Below are 24,161 nucleotides of genomic sequence, written 5' to 3' on the forward strand. Positions count from 1 at the left end.
CGCTTCAAATAGTCTTCTTTAGAAAATATAAAGGCTTCTACTAACAAGGCATTTCTTTGGGTTGATTTTCAGTATGGGAAATAGTTTAGCTTTGCACTAATCATGAGCTACCCCCCATATTTTGGCAAGGGTGAGCTCCTAAACCCGGGGAAAGATTAAATGACTAAGTGAGGTCAGTATGTAGAGTGAGGTGCAGTCTTTGGATTTGGTAGAGGTGTGGTAGTTTGAGGAAAATGGTGCTTTAGTAGGACTACCCTGGTGGCCAGGAGAACAGTCACTCCTCTCTGTACTTCAGGCTGGAGCTCTTGAAGACCATGTTAGCTAGGAAAGAGCAGAGCAGCGACTGAAGTGAGTGAGTGTGGCTGATGATGCATTGATGGGGAAGGATGCCGAAGGAGGAGAGCTGGAACCTGCGACAGAAGCAAGGGTAACAAGAGGGTGCTGCCTTTGAGAAGGGCCCTGAGGAGTCTGATTCCAGTGTCTAAACCTGGTGTGATGGTGCTGCACCTGTGCTATGGTGGTCGTGGGTTCTAAGTGGGAGTGGGGATGAATGGGGTTTGAGGAGAGGTTGTTGGAGATGTGGATATGGTGAGAGAAAAGGCTGAGAACTGCGTTAGTCAGGCCCTGGTTTCCAACGGTGGTGGACCGCCTTGGACATCCTCGGGCACACGCCTGTGGTTTTTACTGTGCATCTCACACGGATTTGTAGAGTTCTTTTGTCCCGTCTCAAGCAGTTATTCCACACCCTTCCCTTGACACCTGATCTTCCCTCGCCTCATAATTTATTCCTGGAAGCTTTGCCCTCCTCCTGTGACATCCTCTCCCTCCCTCAATGTGCAGTCCTCCACTCCAGCCCTGCCTTTGCTGCTTTACCACAAAGGGGTGATCCCAATTTAAAACAAAACAAAACTTCCTGCAGAACTTCCTTCCTCCCTTCTGGGGAATTCTGGCTGCTTCAGTTTCAGTCCTGCATGTCCACTTCTCTACCCCTTCCTAAGTCAGGTTTCTCACAGCACTTTCTCTATGGGCAGAGTCAGAAGGAAGCGAGCTTCCCTGGGTTCACTTCAGCATCTTAGCGTTAATGTAGTCTGCTCTTCAGAATACGCAGGCAGATGGTTCTACACGCCAGCTTTCAAAGTGGAAATCTAGCATGGGCAGGAGAAGTAGGAGCTTTTACCTCTGTTTCAGTCAGAGCAGCTGGTTTTAAAAGTAGCTCATGTCTACTTTTCTGAGTTTGACCCACTGTATGCCTTAACTGAAGTTTTACATCCTTGAAGAATCTGAAAGAATTTACATTCTATTCTATATTGATTGCTTTCATGGGTTGTCACTAGACACGGATGAAAATTTTCCAAGGAAAGAGCTGGCATTACGGCACCACAGGTGTCGCCGATACTTGTGTTGCTAGCATCTCATACAGTGCAGGCTTGATCTTTGGCTGTTGCTTCCACTCTGGCACACTGCTGATGCACTTGGCAAAGCCAGGAGGGTAGTCCAGAGCTGCGGCCTCTGGCATACATGAGGGAGACCCAGAAAGAGTTGCTAGTTCTTGGCTTTGCTCTTGCCCAAGCCCAGCCATTGTGCTTACTTAGGAAGTGAACCACTGTGTGTGGAGGATTGAACTCTTAGTCCTTCTTTACCTTTCAAATAAATAAATCCTCTTAAAACCTATTTATGTGAAAACTGGTGAAAATTTTGCCCTAGCTTTGTACAGAATGAGGCTTGTCTCCCAGAGAGTTCAGATTGACCTCAAGGAGAATTTTGCATCCTCTGAAGAAAAAAAGTGACCAGGTAGAAATTCTACCTCAGATGAAGCCCCAATTCACGTATCTTTTGGAAAATGACAAAACCACATCTAGTCAGATATGAAGTAATGATAGATTTGGATGGTATTTGTTAAGTTTCCACATACATACATGCTTCTGTGATGTAAATTATTTATGTTCTTTGAACAAGATAATCACTCTCCCCTTTTCTATTTGATAATGTTCTTTCTTCTATTAGCTTTGAATTTAGCTTTTTTTTCCCCTATTTCCTTTAGATGTAGCATGAGATTATTTATTTGTGACATCTCTCCTTTTCCTTTTTATTCTTCTTTCCTCTTAAAATTTATTGAAAGGCAAAGTGATGTGTGTGAGTAAGTATACAAACACATGCACATGTCGGGAAAGAGAGAGAGAATCTTCCATTTGCTGATGCATGTCCGAAACAACCTGAACGTGACCTGCCGGGTCATTGTTGAAGCCAGGAAATCCATCTAGGTCTCCCATGGCAGGAGTCAAGTGCTTGAATCACTGTTCACTGTTTCTTGGCCTGGGAAAGGCCTGGTTACTTGGGACCCTACTGCTTATTTGGGAGCCCCGGATGAAGTTCCAGGCTTCTGGCTCCATCCTATCCCATCCTTGACCTTCCTGATCATTTGGGGGAGTGAAATAGATCTGAAATCCATTGTTTCACCTCCTCTCCCTTCCCCAGGATGGGTACAACAGCCAGCACTGAGTGGTCAGGCCAGACTCTGGAGCCAAGAGCTTCATTCAGGTAACCCACATGGGTAGCAGGGCCATCCTCTCACCTCCCAGAGCGGTGGCAGGAAGTCGGATGGGAAGAGGAGTGGCTGGGATGTGAAAGCGCTCATATGGGATGTCCTGGTTACAGGTAGTCACTTTACTGCTATCAGTGCTGGCCACCGTGCATCAATCATGTATCAGTCATTTTTGTAAAAGTAAAAAGTGTAAGGAAAAGATAGCTGATAAAGGGTGAATCACTAAGATGGCTAAGGATGGGCAACTGAGATTTAATTCTGTTGAGGAAAGACTGAAATCCAGTGTAGAACATTTACCTCAGGCAAGCGAAATTATTTCTACACTAGTTTTGGTAGTTTTGGTAGAGGACTACTCTTGAGGGACATGTAACTGGCAGAGTAAGTTACGGTGAGGAGTTGCTGGTCCTTGGAGGGAAGAAATTATGGTAAGGAGTGCTTTAGTACTCTCCGTCTTAGGCTTTTGACAGAGCACGATGGCCATATGGCAGGCGCACTTGCCGACTCTGGAATAGATTGACCCTTACCCTGGCTATGGCATATATATATATATATATATTTTTTTTTTTTTTCAGTGACTTCCAATTCAATTAGCCCTTAAAAAGCTGAGGATCATTGCTTTGCTGTCTGCATATTTCAGTCTTTGTTTCATAGTCAAAGCAAGTACTTCTGTGTCCAGCAATTTTAAACAGGCACACTCAACAACACCAAAGAGGAACGCTCTTGAAGGGCTGGCTAATGTTACACAGTAAGCCTTGGTGACTGGTGCTGGAAATAACAGGAATGAAAGACTCGTTCCCAAGCCCGGTGATTAATTATTGCATGGCTCAGTTAGAAATTCCATTCCAAGGGAAAAAGGACTTGAAGTTCAGCAGTTAACAAAAGTACATTTTTAAGACCTTTAGCATTTGATCAAGCAAATTCACTTTCAGGTCCTTCCTGTAACTTGATGGCAGGTGGTATTTGATGAAACAGTATTTAACCTCTCTGTACCTCAGTTTCTGCAACTATAAAATGGGATTATTAATGCCTAGTCCTTGAAACTATGAGAGGATTAAATGAGATAACTTTGAAAGATGGACTGGATTTGGGGAAGGGAAATGACAGGTGGATGAGCGTGGAGAGGATCATCAGACAGATTATGAAAATTACAGTACGACAAGAGTAAAAGGAGAAAAGCAGGTTTGGGAGTTTGCTTGAGACATTGAATTGCAAGCTAAGACAGGCCTTGGGTCTTTCATGTAGGGAAAGTAAAGCTTTTTTTGTTTTTGTTTTGTTTTAGATGTATTTGTCTTTATTGGACAGGCAGATTTACAGAAAGATTCTGTCTGCTTGTTCACTCCCCAATGTCTGCCATGGCTGGGCCAGAGCTGGTCTGAACCCAGAAGCTGGGAGTGCCTTCCAGCTTTCTCATGTGGGTGCAGGGTCCCAAGGCTTTGGGCCATTCTGTACTGCTTTTCCAGGCCACAGGTAGGGAGCTGGATGGGAAGTGGAGCAGCTGGGACAGGTACTGGTGCCCGTATGAGATCTTATCGCATGCAAGGCAAGGACCTAACCACTGAGCCGTGGCACCGGGCCCAATAATGAAGTGAGGTTTTATTTTGTGTTGGTAAGAGAGCCTAAGAGGAAAAGGACTCATAGGACCATAGAAAGCATCTTGGTATGGTGAAGAATTTGTTTCTATGGAAACAGAAGAATTTGAATGTATCATGAGCAGACTTGGTGCTCTAAGTTCCAATTCTTTCGATACGCATTTTTTGGAGTGCCTTAGCTACTGGCATCTTTGTAGTGTTAGATGGAGATGGTGAGACGCAACTTAGTTGTAAGTGTGTTTGATGAGAAGGCTTCAGTCTTAACAGGAGCTCAGGAAGTTCCCTGTGTTGATCGTACAGCCTGCTAGATTGATGGGCGTTGAAGCAGGGAACGCCTGTGGTTGCCACTTGACTGCTCACCTGTGCTCTTTTGATCCCGCCTTCAGCCGCTCACGTCTCCCACCTGGAGAACGTGTCCGAAGAAGAAATGAACAGACTCCTGGGGATCGTGTTGGATGTGGAGTATCTCTTTACCTGTGTCCACAAGGAGGAAGATGCAGATACAAAACAAGTTTATTTCTACTTATTTAAGGTGAGGTTTTAGTATTTTAAGGGTTTTTTTTTTTTTCCCTCTCTAATTGTTCAGATATCTTCCAAATCCATATGCCGGCTGATGTGAGGGCTGTAGATTCGAGATGCATTTTTTGCCTCCAGGAATTGCTGAAGCATTGCCTTTCTTCAGAGTTGGGCCTTTAAAATGAGCACGTATGTCACTTTCCTTGAGAGCCTTTGTATCCATGAGAGGTTAAATATATGACTTATTTTGTGGTTAGTTAGGCAAATATTTCAAGTTCAGAGAAAGCTTTGAAACAGAATCCAAAATGTGATCTTAATTTTAGGAAGCAGTCATCCTTAAGCTTCACTTCGGCACTCATGACATAATTTACTGGTATTTGCATGAATCTGAAGTCTGTATCATTTTTCTAGTAAAAAAGAAAAAAAAAAAAACCCCGAATCTTTTCTTGCTGATTGTATTCTGATGCATTTTGATATTTTTGTATAGCTGCAATAAATTCTACATGCACACCTTTTCTCAACTTTTGAAATACTTGCCCACTCTATACTTAAATAGACGTAGTTTTGTTTGTTTTGTTTTGTTTTTCGCCTTCTTCTGACTTCCAGAAACATAAGATAAAATCCTGCCAGGATTTTAAGAGTAATTTGATTCTTTGATACTTTATTTGAATAGCATAGTCTATATTTTAAATGTTTCCATTAATTATTATAGTTACATACCTCAGAATAATGATTGGGAAAAATAATTCCTGCTTCCTGCAAAGTGGAATGTCTGTTTTAGAAAGTTATTTATTTGGGGGCCCGGTGCGGTGGCGCAAGTGGTTAAGGTCCTCGCCTTGCATGCCCGGGATCCCATATGGGCGCCGGTTCTAGTCCCGGCAGCCCCGCTTCCCTTCCAGCTCCCTGCCTGTGGCCCTGGAAAGCAGACGAGGACGGCCCAAGGCTTTGGGACCCTGCACCCGCGTGGGAGATCCGGAAGAGGCTCCTGGCTTCGGATCGGCATAGTATCGACCCATTGCGCTCACTTAGGGCGTGAATCATCGGACGGAAGAACTTCCTCTCTCTCTCTCTCTCTCTGTATATCTGACTTTCTAATAATAAAAATAAAATCTTAAAAAAAAAAAGAAAGTTATTTATTTGAAAGAGTGATAGAGGGAGAGATAGATTTTTTCCATCTGCGGGTCCATCCCCCCAAATGGCCACTATGGTTGCTTAGACCAAAGTCTGACCAAGAATTTCATCCAGGTGTCTCATGTGGGAGGTAGGGAGCACCTTACCTGGGCCTTCTTCCACCACCTTACCAGGTACATTAGTAGAGCGCTTGATTGAACTTAAACTGTGCTCAGATAGGTGCCAACATGGCAAGCAGTCGTTTAAACCCGTTGTGCCATGATGTCTGCCTCAAAGTCGAATATCTTATATATCTTTACAGATTTCCTTCCATACACCCAATATGTGTATTATTGCGCACCCACTCTGTGTGGCACTAATATAGGAGCCTGTAGGTCAGCAGAAAAGGGAGACAATGAACAAAGCATCCAGGTTGTGCAGCAGATGAGCTGGAGGCAGTACTGACACAGCAAGCAGATCTGTGGTTGGATCCCTGTGAGCAAGGCGGAGGGAATGTGACCCCAAGTCCTTCTGTGCCTCAGGAGGAGGACTCCAGACTTGCCAAGGCTGTTGTGGTGATTATTGCTACAACAACTGCCTCTTCAGGGCTCTACCTGACATGTTCCACTGTCTTACCATAATGTCTCTTTTCTGATTCTAGCCAGGGACAACCACTGTAGGGGGAAATTGGCAGTGGGAAAGGATAGAAACTTTCCAGTTGTTAAAAAACTGATTTTATGAAAGACTCTCCATAAAGAATAGCAAAGAAAAAAAAAAAAACACTTGCTGTTAAAGGCATTGCACATTCTGCTGTATTGTATTACTCTTTCCCCCTCACCCCCTTTGGAAAGACAGATTTATAGAGAGAAGAGACAAAGATATTCCATCCCCAAATGGCTGCAATGGCCAGAGCTGAGCTGATCTGAAACCAGGAGCCAGGAACCTCCTTTGGGTCTCCCATATAGGTGCAAGGTCCCAAGACTTTGGGCCATCCTGTACTGCTTTTCCCAGGCCACAGGCAGGGAGCTGCATGGAAAGTGGAGCAGCCAGGACAGGAACCAGTGCCCAAATGGGATGCTGGTGCTTGGAGGTGGAGGATTAGGTAGCAGAACCATCACAAAGGCCCCGTATTGTCTTACAAGGACATTAAAAAACCAACAACACTCAGAACTTACTGCAAGGAAAAGTTTGCCTCTTTCCAGAGGTACTGTACTTCATTTTAATATGACAGCTAAAAGCTGAAATTCCCATTCCTTTTGCCGTGGCTGCTAGCAGTCTCATTGCAAATTTTGTACCTTATTCCTGTTGCTTTTCTTTTTTTAATCCTTAAATTTCTTGTTTTGTTTCTTACCGATTTTAGTCTGTTGCAACTAATGAAATGTTTTGTTGTTGTTGTTGAATTTTGGATGGATAGGACACAAAGAAGGAGAAGGAAGAATTATATAAATGCGCGTGTATGTGTATTTATGTGTATGTGTTTGGGGCATCATTAGAGATATTAATCTAAAAGGGAGAGAGAGAAGGAGAGGAAGTCGCAGGGAACAGCTGGGTTCGTTGCAGTTGTTAGCGCGCGCTGGACTACTCTGGGTGACGATTCGTTGACATGGCTATGCGGCCTGAGTCATCCACATGGAACCTTGGCAGATTTGTGCTATTTAGAGCTTCTTTGGAAAAAGATCTTGGTTGAAAAAAAAAATTTTGATGTTCCTGACTGCTGCTGCTGTTTGTCTTGGAGCAGAGCTCCTCGCAGCTCCCCGCAGCTCCCCGCAGCTCCCCGCAGCTCCCCCAGGTCCCCGCACCCTGTGGGGAGCTAGGGTGGTGTCAACGTTTTCCTCCTGTCAGTCTCCTCTTGTTTTAGAACCAACTAGAAAAGTCAGAGAGTTTTGCTTTGCTTTCAACTACATTCCCCTCTTTTTCTTTACCCACCACTCTCTCTCTCTACCACCTTCTGAATAACAGTTCAGATATATTTGTGGAGACACAACCCAAAATATTTAGCATTTCCCCCATCTCCAATCATTCTTTGAGCAGATGAGTGATAAATTAACCCTTCCTTAGCTTGTGAAAGACAGCTCCTATATTTCATATGTGGCAAAAATTGTAAGATGGAATTTTAGTAGCATTAAAAGTTAAATCTTAGTAGTTGAATGTAAATCCATTATCAAGTTGCTTCCTACAGCTGAAGTATAACTGTAGTGCCTGCCAATGGGGTGCTGGAGCCCCGCTGACTGGCTCTGAGGCCTGGTTCCATCAGCTACTCAGTGTAACCTTTGGCAAGTTATTATACTTTGATTTACTCATCTATAAGGAAATAGTATATATATGCAACAGTAACACCTACTTTAAAAGGATATTGGGAGAACTAAATGAGAAAATAGAATGGAAAAAATAGGGGTGCAAAAGCATGCTGCTATTAATAAAAAAAAAAAATCCAAATTCCATCATTTTGTAGTTGAAGAAGCTAAGTTTGAACATTTGCTCAACTATTAATGAGTCTCTACTGGAAACCTACAATTTGCTGAGTTCTCAAAGTGCTTTAACTATAGCCAGAATGATTTGACAATTTTGTAAATAATTTTATAGGTAATTTAATTTATATATCGTAAATACATACGCTGTAATTTGTCTTTATTGCAGATTTACTTTTAGCAGGTGTGGGCACAATGCAGTCAAATGCCTCAAGCTCATCATTTGTGTTGGTACGTGAGGCGGCTTTGAGGTCACACAGGGACATCTTCAGCCTCAGGAGTTCATCCATTTTTGTTAACTTCTGAGACAGCGATTGCTGTGTTTTATTTCCACTGAAAAGGCAATAAGTGGATAAAAGAAAGGGCAAGATGGGACTTGATCAATATGTGGCCATTTTGCAGCTGACCTGCGTCTGAAGGTTACAAGATTGAAGCAGAGCTTGACTGTAAAAAATGTCACATGTGTTCTCAGCTCAGTTTGCTTGTTAAGTGTCTCTGTGTTCCCTTTTCTGTCTGATATTTGCTCTTTGAAGGCTTTAAATTCCAGGGGTGGGAATTAAGAGCAGTGTTTTTGTTTTGTGGGCATAGAGATGCCAGAATACTTGGCTTGTGTTCTGTGGACAGAGGGGAAATGAAAAAAGACCGCAATAGTGAAGGCTGCCAGTTGGGAGCCCTGCAGACTTCTACAAAGACGGAATTAGCCAGCTGAACCGTTGTGCCATCCTGCCCTGCGGACTTGTAAAGAGCCGTGGTTACTGCCTGTTCCAGCCTAATGCGTGCAGAGTGGAACCCCGGTGTTGAAGCGATTTTGAGCAGGACCCTCCTGAGCTTCAGCACACCTGCAGACCCGAAGTGCGCATGTGCACACCGTGCAGTGGTTGTGCGTTCATCAGGCCTGTGGCTTGGTGGGAAGCCAGAAACGGGGAGAAGGGGAAAGGAAGTGAAGTATCAGGACCTGGCTACCACTCCCACTTATTTAGGGATGCCCAGATGAGAGAACTGTGTCAGCCCTTGCAGTGTTGAGCAGGGACTTGAAGATATGGGTTACCTGACAGTTACCTGTTACACTGATTGAAGGATTTGCTTACATAGAATCGATAGACTGTGGAACTCTTCCTAACAAACTGAGTGTGAGTATGTGTTAGCGAGAGGAGGGAAGTGTGTGAAGAGGGGAGATGCCCAGACAGACATCGAGACATCAAGTTAATTTTTTTTTAATGTTTTCTTTGCAGCTCTTGAGAAAATCTATTTTACAAAGAGGAAAACCTGTAGTTGAAGGCTCTTTGGAGAAGAAACCCCCATTTGAAAAGCCTAGTATTGAGCAGGTAAAAAGAAAGGAGGCTCTTTTTTATTGGGTTAAGCCTATGGAAACCTTCAATCTTCTTTTCTCATCTCTGTATACATCTTTCTGTCCTGTACACACAGCTCAGAGAGGTTCATTGAGTCTGTAGGAATCATCTTGGCCATTTGGGTCAGAAGCACCAGCCTAATGTCCTACACAGTTTAGCTTTCTTCGTTTCGGGTTGTTATATACCCAGAATTCACTGCGTGTTTAGAGAAGAATAAAATTAAGCAGAATGTGTAGTTGGTAAGAATGTGAAATGTGCTTTTTCTCTTGTTGTTGCTCTTTTAAAATTAAGTCTTTGTCCTTTTTTTTTTGGCACTGTCTGAAAAAGACTATTGATGTGAGGGAATTCAGTGGCAATGTGTGAAACATTCCAGGTCCAGCAAAAAGAGAAAAAAATGAGATTTTGTACCCAGAAAGCTGCTTCCTGCTACATTGCGATTCCTGGAAAGGAGCCATTGTATTCAGGGAATCTTTTCTGATGGATAGACTTTTTTTCCATCAGCCATTGTCAGTATCTCTCACTTTTGTCACGTTTTAGTCTTTCATTGTTTGCCTTAAATAATGTCTTTGGAGAGAATTTCTTGATGAGAATGACTACAAAAGACACAACACCAGAATTCTCACTAGTAAATGAATTTTGATCAGTTTTCAGTAGGCTGAAGTTTATTTTGCCCCTCAACTCTGTTAAACAGTTCATTGTTCTTTGATTTGAAATTAGATGAAATGAACGTGATCTATGGAAAGTCTAAATAGTTTATATCTCTTTAAAAAAACACATAGTTTTGAATAATTTTATTTTTTGGTAAGCTTGCTAAAATCAAAAATGTTGAAATTGTAGTGGAGTAGTTCTGGGGACGGCATGATGGCGGCTTTTTGATTACAGTTTTTGCAGTGTAAAAACAAGAACTGCATTACATGTGAGATGCTTTGCAGTTATTTCAACAAGAATCGTTCTGCAGAGCAGTCAGACTTTGTCGAGTGAGGGAGTTTGACCTGTCCAGTTCATGGTCTTGATTTTCTGTTTAGTGTTTCCGAGTTGCAGCCAGCCCTGATTAGAGCTCCCACTCTTTCTTTCTTGTCTGTTTTCATCTGCGATGATCTGAGGCAAGATCCCCTCTGGGCGTTGGGGAAAATGAAGAGATTTTTATGAATAGCGGAATGTTGGTTCTGTCGTTAATAACCACCAATGGCGCAGGTTGTGTGTGGGTGTTCAGAATTAGTGTGATCACATAATTGTCTTCCCTTCTTTTAAGGGCGTGAATAACTTTGTACAGTACAAATTTAGTCACCTGCCGTCTAAAGAAAGGCAAACCATAGTGGAGCTGGCAAAAATGTTCCTAAACCGCATCAACTATTGGCATCTGGAGGCACCATCTCAACGAAGACTGCGCTCTCCCAACGACGATATTTCTGGATACAAAGAAAACTATACCAGGTAATCAGAAGGAAGGTCCTTGGCCTTGGGCCGCATAGAGCATGTGCCCAACATAAAATCATGCTTGTTAAATAAAATGATGAAAAAAACATAAAACAGAAAAAAAAAAACCCACCAAAAAACAACAACAAGGAAATGATACTTGCTTCTGAATGTAGAAGGCTTCCTGAGTATAATTGCGACTGTATCAGTTGAAAAGGAATGTCTATGTAATTTAACTGGCAAAATACTGCTCTTCGTAGGTTAATATGGCAGTCATTAGCCATGTGGCTACAAAGCTTTTAAATGTGATTGGAATTGAGATTTTTATGGTGGTATAACAAGAGCAGAGAATCTGTTCATTAGTAGTTTTTAAAAATATTGTTCACGTATAAGAAATGATATAATTTGGGACATTTTGAATAAAATATACTAAAATAAATTTTTTTTCCCAATGTGGCCATTATAAAATTTAAAATATATGTGAGGGTACTTGAAAAAGTTCATTTAAAAGATTTGCCTGGCTTGGTTCAGTGTTTTGAAATCATACAAGCATAGTGTTTTCATGATATATAAATTTTCCATGAAAGAACCCTTGTATGTAATCTGTATTGTGGTGGGATTGGAGAGAGAGCATACAACCATTCCCTGGTTCACTCCCACATTGGCTGGGCCTGGGAGAGCTGGGGGTTGGGAACTCAGCCTAGGTCTCTCCCGTCAGTGACAGGAGCCCAAGTCCCTGGGGTATCACCTGCCCCTCCCAGGGCTCAGGTAAGCAGGAGACTGGAATTAGGAAGACCCCGGACTTGAATGCTGGCTCATCAGTATGGGATGTTGGCATCCTAGCAGCATCTCAACTGCTCCATCAAATGCTCATCCCTTGCTTTTCTGCTGTAGATCATTAGCTAAATAACTATACTGTTAACTCTGTAATTAATGGAAAAAAGTGATGCTTGTTATTATCAAAGAATGAGCAGGGTTTTTTTTTTTGAAGAAAAGGTAGGATTGGCATGGTAGTCTATAATGGCTAAAGTCCTCATCTTGAAGGTGCCGGCATCCCGCTGGCTTTGGATTGGCGCGGCTCCGGCTGTTGTGGCTGCTTGGAGAGTGAATTAACAGACTGGAGCTCCTCCCCTCTGTCTCTCCTTCTCTCTGTATACCTCACTTTCCAATAAAGATAAAATAAATCTTCAAAAAAAAAAAAGATAAGGTGACCTCAGTTCCAACACTATGACAAAATGATATCATTTTTTAAATATTAACTTTTAATTTTGCCCTGTAAATATTTTACACTGCTTAGATAAAAAGACATGGGTTTTATATCTTTCTTATTCCCCCACTTAACATCTTATGAAAAGTTCCTATAACTTACATTATGATCCATTGAGTTGATTGACCCTAATGTTCTTTCTTTTTTTTATATATTTATTTATTTTATTCGAAAGTGAGATATACAGAGAGAAGGAGAGACAGAGAGGGAGATCTTCCATCCTTTGATTCAATCCCCACGTGCCCACAATGGCTGGAGCTGAGCTGATCTGAAGCCAGGAGCCCAGAGCTTCTTCTGGGTCTCTTTCTTGATTGGATGACTTGTGTAGTGAGCATGCCTTCGAACTGTGGCCAGATCTGAAGAAACGCTGGCCCCCTCTGGCCCAGGCCCTGCCCTGGCCGAGTGCAATGCTGAAGTGCCTTTTTGATTGAGACCGAGTCACTGGGAAGTGTGTTGAGATGACAGTGGAAGCTCATTACTTCCTGTGTTTTGACTGAGTTTTGAATAGTTGTCAAGATCTTTTATCTTCTCACCAAAGCTGTGCTGTTCTGTGAGTGGTGTGTAGGCATTTTAAAGAAATTTTCAATTTTTCCTCAGGTGGTAAATTTTGGATTGGTTCAAAAGAGGCTTCCTCGGCATCTCTTTTAATTTTTTCTTTTATCTAAACTGCTGTCTGTGTGCCATACATTTGAATTATGCTGTCCACTTTACAGACCACAATCTCATTGAGCGCTTGCAGAATCCTTTGATGTAATTATTGTTGTCCCTATTTTACAGATAAGGAAATGGAGACTGAGAAACATGACTCTATTTCCACAGTTATGCTGCCAGTGGGTGGCAAAGGAGGCATTAGATTCCAGGGCTTTCAGACTCTGGAACTTACTGCATCATGCTTAAAACAAGGCGGTTTTCACAGAATTGGATCCAAGTAGTGGTGTAAGGTCGTGGCGTCTGATTCCTCAGCTGCAGGAACTAGTGGTGATGCGGTGGCTTGTCATTGCAGACTTCGCTTCCTGTGCGCTACTGGTCTTGGATGTTTCAGATGCCCTGGGGGTTCACAGGATGCTGACGGTGCTTATCTCCTTCTGTGGCAGGTGGCTCTGTTACTGCAATGTGCCACAGTTCTGTGACAGTCTACCTCGCTATGAAACCACGCAGGTGTTTGGGAGGACGTTGCTGCGCTCAGTGTTCACCGTGATGAGGAGACAACTCCTGGAACAAGCAAGACAGGAAAAGGACAAACTGCCTCTTGAGAAACGAACTCTGATCCTCACCCATTTTCCAAAGTAAGGGAGAGTGCTTGCTGGTCTTTGGCCCAGGGCCTGAGGTTGTTGAGTATATGCCCAAGCCTGTGTAAACAACAAAATCAGGAGTGACAGGGAATGCATCCCCGCATCTCTGGGAGAAGGCAGAAAGGTGCCCGAGTTCCCTGTGGGGGTCTCCTTGGGTGTCTTTCATTGTGTTCATTCTTAGCTTGTCTTGATGCTGTCTGCAGCCTTTGCTCTGCCTTCTACCTGCGCTGTTGTCTCGGAGTTGCATAGAGCGGGGCAGTGTTTTGTGAATCCAGCTGCCAGTGAGTTAGAGGAGGGGAGAGAGCATGGAGACACACTTCCCTGCTTTCAGGAGTGGTGCAAGAAAGTTGAGAGATGATTTTTTTTGTCCGTTCCAGCACTCCAACCCTTGCTGAGTGCTGGTGCACCCCTCTGACTCGGCTGGAGGTTTGTGTCTTCCCCATTTTTTGGAAGCCAGACTGCAACAGAGCCGGACAGTAGCAGAGGACTCCTTCAGCTTGGCCTTTGTAACGCTCAGTTTCTTGTAGAATGTTCTTGACTTTCTGTACCTCAGAGCTCTAATCATTTAAAGATTTTCAAGTGAAAGAAATGTGTTGAAGCAATTGGGAAGTGGTAGTATTCTACCATTGGACTTGAAAATCTTTTTCAGTGCCAAGAACCAAAAGCTTAAGCTGAAAGGTTGGCTACTGCCATGAAGGATTGAGGGTCTGACTGATGATTTGTCACAGAGCTGTGTGAGCAGGTCATGAATGAGACGGTTCATTTTGTGGTTGTCATTCTGTCTGGACCAGCTCATCATGGGGGAAGTAAAAGGTGTAATTTGAGAAGGTTGTCTAGGTATTACATAGCTTTCTCTCCCCATGTCAGTGGGAAGTGCTGCTACAGAGACTAGAATTTGAGAATAAATTATTTATTTATTCTTAATTTTTTTTTTTATTTGGGGGACAGGCATTGTAGGTGGTGGCTTTCCCCACCACGTCACAGTGCCAGCCCTCTTTCCATAGTTTTTTTTTTTTTTTTAGATTTATTTATTTTTATTGGAAAGTCAGATATACAGAGAGGAAGATCTTCCATCTGTTGATAGAATCCCTAAGTGACCTCAACAGCTGGAGCTGAGCTGATCTGAAGCCAGGAGCTTCTTCTGGGTCTCCCATGCAGGTGCAGGGTCCCAAGGCTTTGGGCTGTCCTCAACTGCTTTCCCAAGCCACAAGCAGGAAGCTGGATGGGAAGCAGGGTCACCGGGATTAGAACCAGCAACCGTATGGGATCCTGGGCTTGCAAGGTGAGGACTTTAGCCACTAGGTTACTTTTCCAGGTGTGAAATTATATTATCAGATTGCTAAAAGCCCTTAATTGGTCAAAAAATTAGGTTTTTATTATGAAGATATACTTTTGGATCACTCATTTGTGCCTCACAAAAAGTAGCTTTAGTCGGTAAGAATAAGACCAAGACAACAACAGTAACAAAAATGATTTTGTGCTAGAAATAGACTGAGAATCGTTGGGCCAAAAACTCAGATCCTAAAGTTTAGGTTCAGGATGGCATTGATAACTTGGATTGGCTTCAGCTGAACATCGACTGTTTGCACAATATCCTGGCATCCTGTTTATCAGTTTCCTTATGAGAAGCAGCATCCATGGCTGAGGCATGCTGTGAACACCGTGGTGTCCTCTGAAAGGAAGATGCCAAAGCATAGATGTAGTTGGAACCCTAAAGTAGGTTGCAGAGTCTGGGCATGCTCACTTATCTCTTCCTTATAACTGATCTGAGCGTCTTTCTTTAGAGATAAATGTAGTTTCATTTTATTTATCTATTAGACTTGTCATACAAGCAACGTTTTATGTTTTCAGCTGATAGTTATTATTTTTGCCTTTAAGCCAGAGACAGACACACCTGCTATGGCTTATAAAAAAATTTTAATGATTTTGCATAGTTACAGTTTTTCTTCATGGAAAATTCATTTTGGTTTTTGCAGATATTTGCTAATTATAGCGTGTTTTGTTCCTTTCGCCCGTAGTTCTGGCATGCTTATGTCGCCGAGCTAAAAAATTAATGCTACTTTCTTTTCTTCTCTGTTACTAATGGTAGGGTAAAACTGCCACCCACTTCTCCCTTTAAATCCCTTTTCATCAACTGTAACAACATTTCAGGCAGTTAGGGATTTGTCCCTACAGTTTTGGCAACAAAATCAAGCTCTGTTGAAATCTGAGGCTTTATTTGAGTCCTGGATCCCACCACATCAGAGAACTAGAGCTGGCCTTTTGCTTCCCCAGGGGTCTTGCCTGCTACTTAGATGCAGTCTCCAAGCCTGCCTCCCTGATTCTCCACTGTCTTTGCTTCCACTCGCTTCCAGTTTTCACCCTCCCCTCCAATGTTTTAATGAGATTTTTATAAAGTGAAGTATTTATGTTTTGTTCTAAAAATGAGAAATGTACATGTTGAAAGAAATTGGGTTCAGAGAAACAAAAAGATAAAGCGTTGCCCATAGCCTCTGCACTCTGCTAAATTATTCTTTCAGTGTTTTAGATTTTTACAATTTTTTTTCTCAATGGAAAAAAAAATCCTGTAAGCCCAGGTGGGATAAGAATACCTGCATTTCTACCCAGTTAGCTGGCCACTGATTTCCGTGGGCTCCAAGCCTCAGATCCATCTGCATTATGGCATGATGGGACAGTTAACATGTTGCATAATGACTGGATCAACTGCTGGCTCTGCTAATTATTAGATGGGGAATTTGAGCAAGTTCTTTAGCCTCTCTTTGTCTTGTGGTTTTCGTCGGTAAAAACGGGGCAAGCAGTGGATCCTAACTTTGAGGGTCATTATAAAGATCAGGTAAGTTTATATGTAATAACCACTTAAAACACAGCCTGTTACATACAAAGAGCTATGTATATGTGTGCGTGATGAATAAAAAAAAAATAAATGAATATACTCTTAGACTTGATTTGAGGATCCAATAAGACCGTACATAGGGTCAAAAGAGGATTCACTTCTATATTTCTCTATCCTAGGGCTGGCCAGTTGAATCATAATTTGAGTCATAACTCTCTAGAGTTTGAGGTGAAGGCGAGACACCGATGTGAAGGTAGAAGCCATAAATGCTTGGTACTGCCATCCCTGACCAAGCACATTAGGTTTTATTATTTTTTTTTATATCTTACTTTCCTTTTTCTTCTTATATCTAGATTTCTGTCCATGTTAGAAGAAGAAGTTTATAGCCAAAACTCTCCTATCTGGGATCAAGATTTTCTCTCAGCGTCTTCCAGAATCAACCAACTAGGAATCCAAACAGGTAAATTTCTTCTTACATAAATCAGAGAATAACCCGGAAACCCAACCTGAAGTAAGGGTAGCTTGCCTTGCAGGTTATTTTTATTTTTCAGCAGGAAATTTAAAGCTAGTCAGCAAAAAAGCAAACACGCTGGCATATCATCCATCTGGCGACTCTATTAATGAGGAAAATACAGGTACAGACCAAAATCTTATAACCATGTCTTTATTAATGTGTGCAGGTGCAAACCGAATGGCTAAAACAACTTCGCCTTCACATTACCATCTAATGGGTGGTGTGAAGTCCCAGGCAGCTTCGCTCTGCAGTCACTGCTGGCTCTTTTTAGACACTGATAGCTCCAGTGCATGGCTAATGCCCAGGAGTCAGGTGTCAGTCGGCTTTTCAACCTGTGATACTTGTTTTGCACACAAAGTTACTACGAGGAGTAATGGGAGGACGTGAGTCCTGGAAGTGATGAGAGGAGGGCGGTCTTGAAGGATCTACAGTATTTTCTATTGGGACCTGGGCGACCATCGTCGTCCTGGGTCAGACCATGATATTAGTAGGCATTTTAGGCAGGAAGACAAATAACTATTGAAGTCACAGTGACTCTAAAAAGAGAATCTGAATTCCTGCTTTTGGTAGTAGGAAGACCAGCAGAGAAGTTTGACCGTGAATGCCAAAGCAGCAATTTCAATGTGGCCATGGGGAAAGACAGAGCTCAGTTTTGGTGTCAGTGCTTTTTGGCAGAGTTGTAACCTAGTGTGTGATGCAGGGGCTTGTGAATATTGCCTCCAGCAAAGGTGATTTTATTCCTGCTCTAAGACAACTGAGGTAAATAAACTTTTTTTGTGGTGTGTGTGCTGTGTTTTTTGATAAATCTATGTAAGTAAGTTTGGTAACTTTTGCTTACCATCAAGATATACTGTGAGCAGGTTGCCTTGGGCCCTTTTGTGGTCTGGTCGTTGTCCACCTCTAGTCCTGGTAGCCACCAATCTTTGTTTTTGTAACTTTACCTCTTATACTTTGTCCTACGACTTTTTTTTTTTTTTTTTTAATGTAGTGGCTTTCATTTATCATAATGTATTTGAGAAGATTTATTTTCGAAGAGAACCATTTTATTTAGAGCTCATGTTTGGGTGGAAATGTGATTGAAACCCTACCAAGTTGAGCACATAGGAAATGATGTATTTCGATTTAGACAAAACTCTTTTTGGTCAGAAATGACTTTGTGTTTGTTTTTGCTTTAGCTGATGAATCCATGTGTCTCTGATTCATAATCCCGCGGTGGTGGTTGTTGTTTTGTTGGCACCTGTCTGAGCCTGGGTTATGCTGCCTGCACGCTCAGGAGTGGAACATGTACTAGATGTGTTTTCTGCGGCACTGGCACGTCCTCTGCGTTGCTCGCTCAGCACCGGGCCTCACCTAGCGTCCAAACAGCAGCTCCTGCACACTTTCCTATTGCCCCTTGTTCCCTTCAGCAAGAACTCTCCTTACTTTCAAGCTCCCCCAAAACCTTACGTGGGTCTTCGGCTTGGCACTCACACATGGCTGCACGCTGAAGTTACCCACGGAGGTCTGGAATCACGGATTCTCTAAGGAGTAGAGTGGAATGTGGTTGGCCTAGGGCGTAGTCTGGATGTTGAGACTTTCACGAGCTCCTCACGTGACTGTCCTGTGAAGCAATAATTGAGAACTATGGCGTATGATAACAGCTTGTGCTGAGTCCCGTTTTTCCTGCATATCTTTCCTTCTTTACCAAAAAACGGGGGGAAAAAGATCCATTTAATTCATTTGAAAAGGAGATAGATTTCCAGTCATTGATTCAATTGCTGGATGCCAGGAAAAGCCAATCCAGTGTGGGCAAGGGCTGAAGCCAGGATTCTAGAACTCCATCTGAGCTCCCACATGGAGGGCAGGCAGCTCTTGAACATTCACCTGCTGCCTCCCTGGGTGAACGTTACTAGGGAGCTGGGGTGGGGAGCAGGGCCAGAAGTTGGACCCTGGGACTGTGATTCAGGATGCGAATGACCCAAGCAGCCACTTAGGCACCGTGCACAACATCCACCTCGTCTTCGCGTGTCTTCTCTCCTGTGCGTGCAACTGCTTTAGGGTCAGAGGCTCAGTTTTAATAACTGATGCCTTCAATAGTGTTTGTCTGTGAAATTTTTGTCCTGTTTCGAGGCCTCCTCTTGGAAGTACATGCCCTATGTAAGGTTGTGTGAGTGGAGGGTCGGTGGAGCGACACGTTGTCTGAGGTGGGAGCGTGTAAGGGCGGAGCTGCCTGGGCACGTGGGCTGGGCTGATTTGTAGTTGCGGGCCTGCACTGAGGGCCAGGGCACTGAGCACCTGGCTGGACTGTCTCAGAGGGCACTGCCGGCGTGCAGCACACTCAGTGCCCCCCCAGGCTGGGTGACATTAAAGCTCTTCAACAAGATCAGCTTTGTTCTCTCTGTGTGTGTATGTGACAGAGAGAGAGAGAGAAATAAAGAAAAACACTCCCCAGGATTTTGGCCTACTCAGAGTTGTGACACTCTGCTTAACTTTTGGCCACATTGTCATCTGTTGCCGCGGAGGATGGAGAAGGCAGGAGTTGTCTCTTCCCTGTGGGAATTGCACACGTATTTCTGTAGCCCCTGGTACTCCCCGGGTAAGCTGGATTGTACACTGTAGTCTTCCCTTCAGCTGTCAGAAGTGAGCTTTCTTCTGCTGTTCTTGCTGTAATTGCCATGTATTCTCCGGGGAGGTGGGGAGGAAGAGTGAGATCATCTCCTCCGTGGGCATGCCTGCATCGCCATCTCGCTGGAGGACATGACGTTCATGATCATGGCTCTGAACTTGTGCAAGGTGTGCACGTGGCTTCCCAGTCCCCACAGCTGCTGCTTTACTCAGAATCAGTTCAGGGTGCTTGCAAGTGCTGTAGCGCTGGGTGCTGGGAAAAGCACCCAGCAGACTGACACTTTGTTAGTGTGGAAAAATGCAATTAGAAGGTCATTTATTTTGTGCTCCAAACTTTTCAGATCTGTACATCTTTAAAAATAATATACACTTCCACAAGGTTTTTGAACACCTCCTATGATATGGATTTTAAATCTAAGTTTTGGTAGCAAAGTAAACTTCCCTTTTCATTTCATTTTTCCATGGACCTTTGGAGGTGCCTGGATTGTTTCCTGTTCTTCAGAGACTAACGGCTTTTCAGTCAGTGCTGTGGGTTATGTCTCCCTCAATCACTTACGCCACCCCACATCGTCTGCAGATTGAGTTGTGTGTGACTTCTGAGAAATCTGAGAGTTCAACCTTGATGTAATATTGTATAATTTATGGGCTTTTCTGTTTCTGCCTCTTGTTTCATTAATATGATTTATGGCACTTAGAAGCCTAGGCTGTTGGCCTGGTTCCTCCTTGTCAGCGTGGAGTTTGATCATCTGGTTAACTTACTCATCAACTCTCTTCACTTTCTCCTTTGTAATAAAAAAAATATGTTTGTGAGGAGATGCTTTGAGACTTTATACCTCCTGTCTTCATAAAAATTAAACTCACTAGGTATAGCCTAATGAATGACCATCCCTGAGTCAGTTGCTAATCGATGGTTGGCAAGTAGTGATTAGAGAGAGGGAGAGACAGACTTCAGTCTGCCTGTGGCTGCACTAGCCAGGCTGTCCTAGGCCAAAGCCGTCGGGGACATCATCAGGCCCCTCCTGCATGGTTAGAGAGAGGGCCCCCAAGCATGGGCCATCTCCCTCTGCTTTTCCCAAGCCATTAGCACAAGCTGGATTGGAAGTGAAGAAGTCAGGATATAAGCTGGCACATCACGGGTAGCAGCCTACGCACTGCATCTCAGCACAGGCCGCCAATGATTGTTTTGTTACTTATTTGAAAAGCAGGGTTACATATACGTATGGAGAGGCAGAGAGGGAAAAAGACCTTCTGTCTTCTGGGTCACTTCCCAAATGGCTGCAGTGCCTGGAAGTGGGCTAGGAGCTCCACCCTTGTTTCCCATGTGGATGGCAGGAGCCCAAGCAATTGGCTCATGTCTTACGGCTTCTCCTGACCAAGCAACTAGCTTTTACTGTTCCCTGCCTGCTGGTTTATTGGCCTCTGTAAGGAACATCTGTGCCTTTTCCTTATTTATTTGCTATTTGTTTACTATCAGTCCAGACTCAGTAGCCTTATTTTATGTAATTAATTGTGATCCATTACTGTCTTTTCACACTGTCTTGATCCCCTGTTTATTTTAAAGATGATTTCTCTGTGATTTGGGAGCAGGAATAGGATGGTCTCATGTGCTCTTGGTTCCTTGGACCTAAGAAAGAAATCTCCTAATGCTTTCTTTTCCTTCTCTTTGGTCAGTTATCAATCCGCCTCCTGTGGCCAGGACACTTTCCTACAATTCAAACTCACCTTCCCTTGAGCAGCCTAATGGAGGGAATGGCAGTCCTGCCTGCAAAGCTGCTTCTGGGCTAGAGGCAAACCCAGGTAAGCCTCCCTCCAAACAGGGAGACCAGACAAGATTCCGACTTGCCCGAGGAGCTCCAGTTTTGTCAAAAAGCTTGTTTATTTTTATTGGAAAGTCAGATTTGCAGAGAGAAGGAGAGACAGAAAGATCTTCCTTCTGCTGGTTTACTCTGCAAGTGGCTGCCACAGCAGCAGCTGAACTGATCCGAAGCCAGGAGCCAGGATCGTCTTCTGGGTCTTCCACGTGGGTGCAGGGTCCCAAGGCTTTGGGCCATCCTCAACTGCTTTCCCAGGCCACAAGCAGGGAGCTGGATGGAAAGCAGGGCTGCTGGGATTAGAGCCAGTTACCATATGGGATCCTGGGCTTGCAAGATGAGGACTTTAGCCTCTAGGCTACTGTACTAGGTTTTTTTTTTTTTCAAGATTTGTGTATTTTAGTTGAAAGAGTTGCACAGAGATAGAAACACAAAGAGATCTTCCATTCACTGGTTCACACCCCAGATAACCCCAACTGCCAGATCCGAGCCAGTCTGAAGCTGTGAGCCAGAAACTTCTTCCAAGCCTCCCTCGTGGGTTAAGACCCCCTACCCGCCCTCCTCCAAAAGGCCTTGGGTCATTCTCTGCTGCCTTCTCAGGTCACTGAGAGGGGGCTAGGTCTGAAGTAGAGCAGTCAGGACTAGAACCAACACCCATATGGGATGCCAGTGCCACAGGTGCACCCCAGCATGGGCCTTAGGAGTTCTCTTAAGCCGTTGGAAACTTAGACAAAGTGGATTATTGGATTTGAGAGGCATTGAGAGAGAGAGAGAGAGAGAGAGAGAGAGAGAGAGAGAGAGAGAAGTGAGAGGGAGAAAGGGAAGCTCTACTTGTTGGCTTGCTCTGTAGCTACCTGCAGTGTAGGGCTCCCGTACTGGTTGATGGGACCTGTTGCATGAGCCATCGCTGCAGCCTGCCAAGGTGTGCGTTAGCAGAAAGCTGGAAACAGAATCTGAAGGCAAGCATTGAACTCAGGCACTTTGAATGAACCAGGTGTTTTTAACTGGTGCCTTAAAACTATAGTAGCTTATTACCACAGCTCACCCATTTGGTGTGTTGCTGGAAGATGGCTGATCTCAGCTAGTCTCATCAAGTCGTGGCTGAGCTTGCTCGTGCATTTACCCATTATATGGAGCCCCAGTTCTGGGCTTAAACTGAAGCAACTCCCTGTTCTACATGCTTCCCACCACCGTCCTGGATCCATTGGGATAAGCAGAGTATGTGCTGTTTATAATCATGGCAGAGATGGGAATTCACAGTGTCTGACAGCTTGGACTTAGAACTGGTTCTGTTTTCCAAAGCAAGTCACATGCTTGAACTTGGAGACAAGGGGTAGAGGAGTTCTGAAGCGCAGTTTACTCCTGGATGTGACACCTCAGAGTGTGGGTACCCAGGGCTGAAGAATTTAGCCAGTTTTGGCCCCTACGCTGTAGCCTAGCACACCTCATATGCACTGGGATCCCATATGGATGCCGGTTCTAATCCCAGCAGCCTCGCCTCCCATCCAGTTCCCTGCTTGTGGCCTGGGAAAGCAGTCGAGGGCGGCCCAAAGCCTTGGGACCCTGCACCCACATCGGAGACCTGGAAGAGGCTTCTGGCTCCTGGCTTCGGATTAGCTCAGCTCTGGCCTTTGCAGCCATTTGGGGAGTGAATCATTGGATGAAAGATCTTCCTCTTGTATATCTGACTATCCAAAAAATAATAATAATGAAAATAATTTAGCCAGTGTAAGCTGCCATAATGGCAAGAGTCACTTCCTAGTCAGAGAATCTTTGAACAGGCTAAATATAAAACAAATCTTAGATATGGGCCCAGTGCAGTAGCCTAGCTGCTAAAGTCCTCGCCTTGCATGCACCAGGATCCCATATGGACGCTGGTTCTAATCCTGGTGGTTCCACTTCCCATCCAGCTCCCTGCTTGTGGTCTGGGAAAGCAGTCGAGGACAGCCCAGAGCTTTGGGACCCTGCACCCGCGTGGGAGACCTGGAGGAAGTTCCTGGCTCCTGGCTTCGGATCGGTGCAGCACCAGCCATTGTGGTCACTTGGGGAATGAATCATTGGACGGAAGATCTTCCTCTCTCTCCTTCTCTCTGTATATCTGACTTTGTAATATAAATAAATAAATCTTCAAAAAAATCTTAGATATGATCACATTTTTGCATATTTGTTCCATAGATAGGATGTCTTTTTTTCTCTTTCATTGGTTGAATTCAAAAGAATGGGTCATGTATAAGGAATCGAGTTTGATTTGGCTCCTGATTTTGGAGGCTGGGTGTTCAAGGTATGGAGACAGTATCTGTTGATGTCCTCTTTTTTCCTTCTTCTTTAAAAATACATATTATTTTGTTGGAAAGTCAGATTTACAGAGAGAGAGAGAAAGAGAAATCTTCCATCTGCTGGTTCACTCCCCAAATGACCGCAGTGGCCAGAGCTGAGCTGATTCGAAGCGAAAAACCAGGCGCTTCCTTTGGGTTTCCTGCGGGGTTCGGGAAGCCAAGGCCTTGGGCTGTCCTCGACTGCTTTTCCAAGCCACAGGCAGGGAGCTGGATGGGAAGTGGAGCAGCCAGGATATGAACTGGCGCCCATATGGGATCCCACACATGAAAGTTGGGAATTTGCCCTTGAGCCATTGTGCCAGGCCCTATTGCACAGTTATGCTTTTCTTTCTGTTTTTTTTTTTCCCTAAATTTTAGCTCCCGATGTGTAAGGGAAAATATATTATTTGGCTTATTTCACTCAATATGATGGCTTGCAGTTTGTTCACTAACCTGCAAATGGTAGAATTTCACTCTTTTTTTAATGGTTGACTAACATTCTGCTGTGTATGTATATCGTATATTTTCTATCCAT

The 24,161-nt window shown here is 43.8% G+C and overlaps 1 protein-coding gene across 5 annotated transcripts in view; it reads left to right on the forward strand.

Annotated features, from left to right (window-relative positions):
- The window catches only part of KAT2B (lysine acetyltransferase 2B), an 83,090-nt gene that overhangs the window by 33,925 nt on the left and 25,004 nt on the right, over nucleotides 1-24,161 (forward strand). For 4 of the 5 annotated variants that reach the window (XR_005881930.1, XM_040963518.1, XM_040963535.1 and 1 more), the window contains exons 3-8: nucleotides 4,518-4,663; nucleotides 9,458-9,550; nucleotides 10,827-11,008; nucleotides 13,352-13,543; nucleotides 16,736-16,842; nucleotides 21,172-21,297. Coding sequence is in view for 4 of the 5 variants with exons in the window: in XM_040963518.1 (XP_040819452.1) it covers nucleotides 4,518-4,663; nucleotides 9,458-9,550; nucleotides 10,827-11,008; nucleotides 13,352-13,543; nucleotides 16,736-16,842; nucleotides 21,172-21,297 (846 nt within the window). In the remaining variant the exon portion in view is untranslated. The remainder of the gene's footprint in view (nucleotides 1-4,517; nucleotides 4,664-9,457; nucleotides 9,551-10,826; nucleotides 11,009-13,351; nucleotides 13,544-16,735; nucleotides 16,843-21,171; nucleotides 21,298-24,161) is intronic. The other variant, XM_040963527.1, reaches the window with a different exon arrangement.

The sequence above is a fragment of the Ochotona curzoniae genome, unplaced genomic scaffold, assembly GCF_017591425.1.
Source record: "Ochotona curzoniae isolate NIBS_2020 unplaced genomic scaffold, NIBS_Ocur_1.0 contig_1302, whole genome shotgun sequence".
NCBI lineage: Eukaryota > Metazoa > Chordata > Mammalia > Lagomorpha > Ochotonidae > Ochotona > Ochotona curzoniae.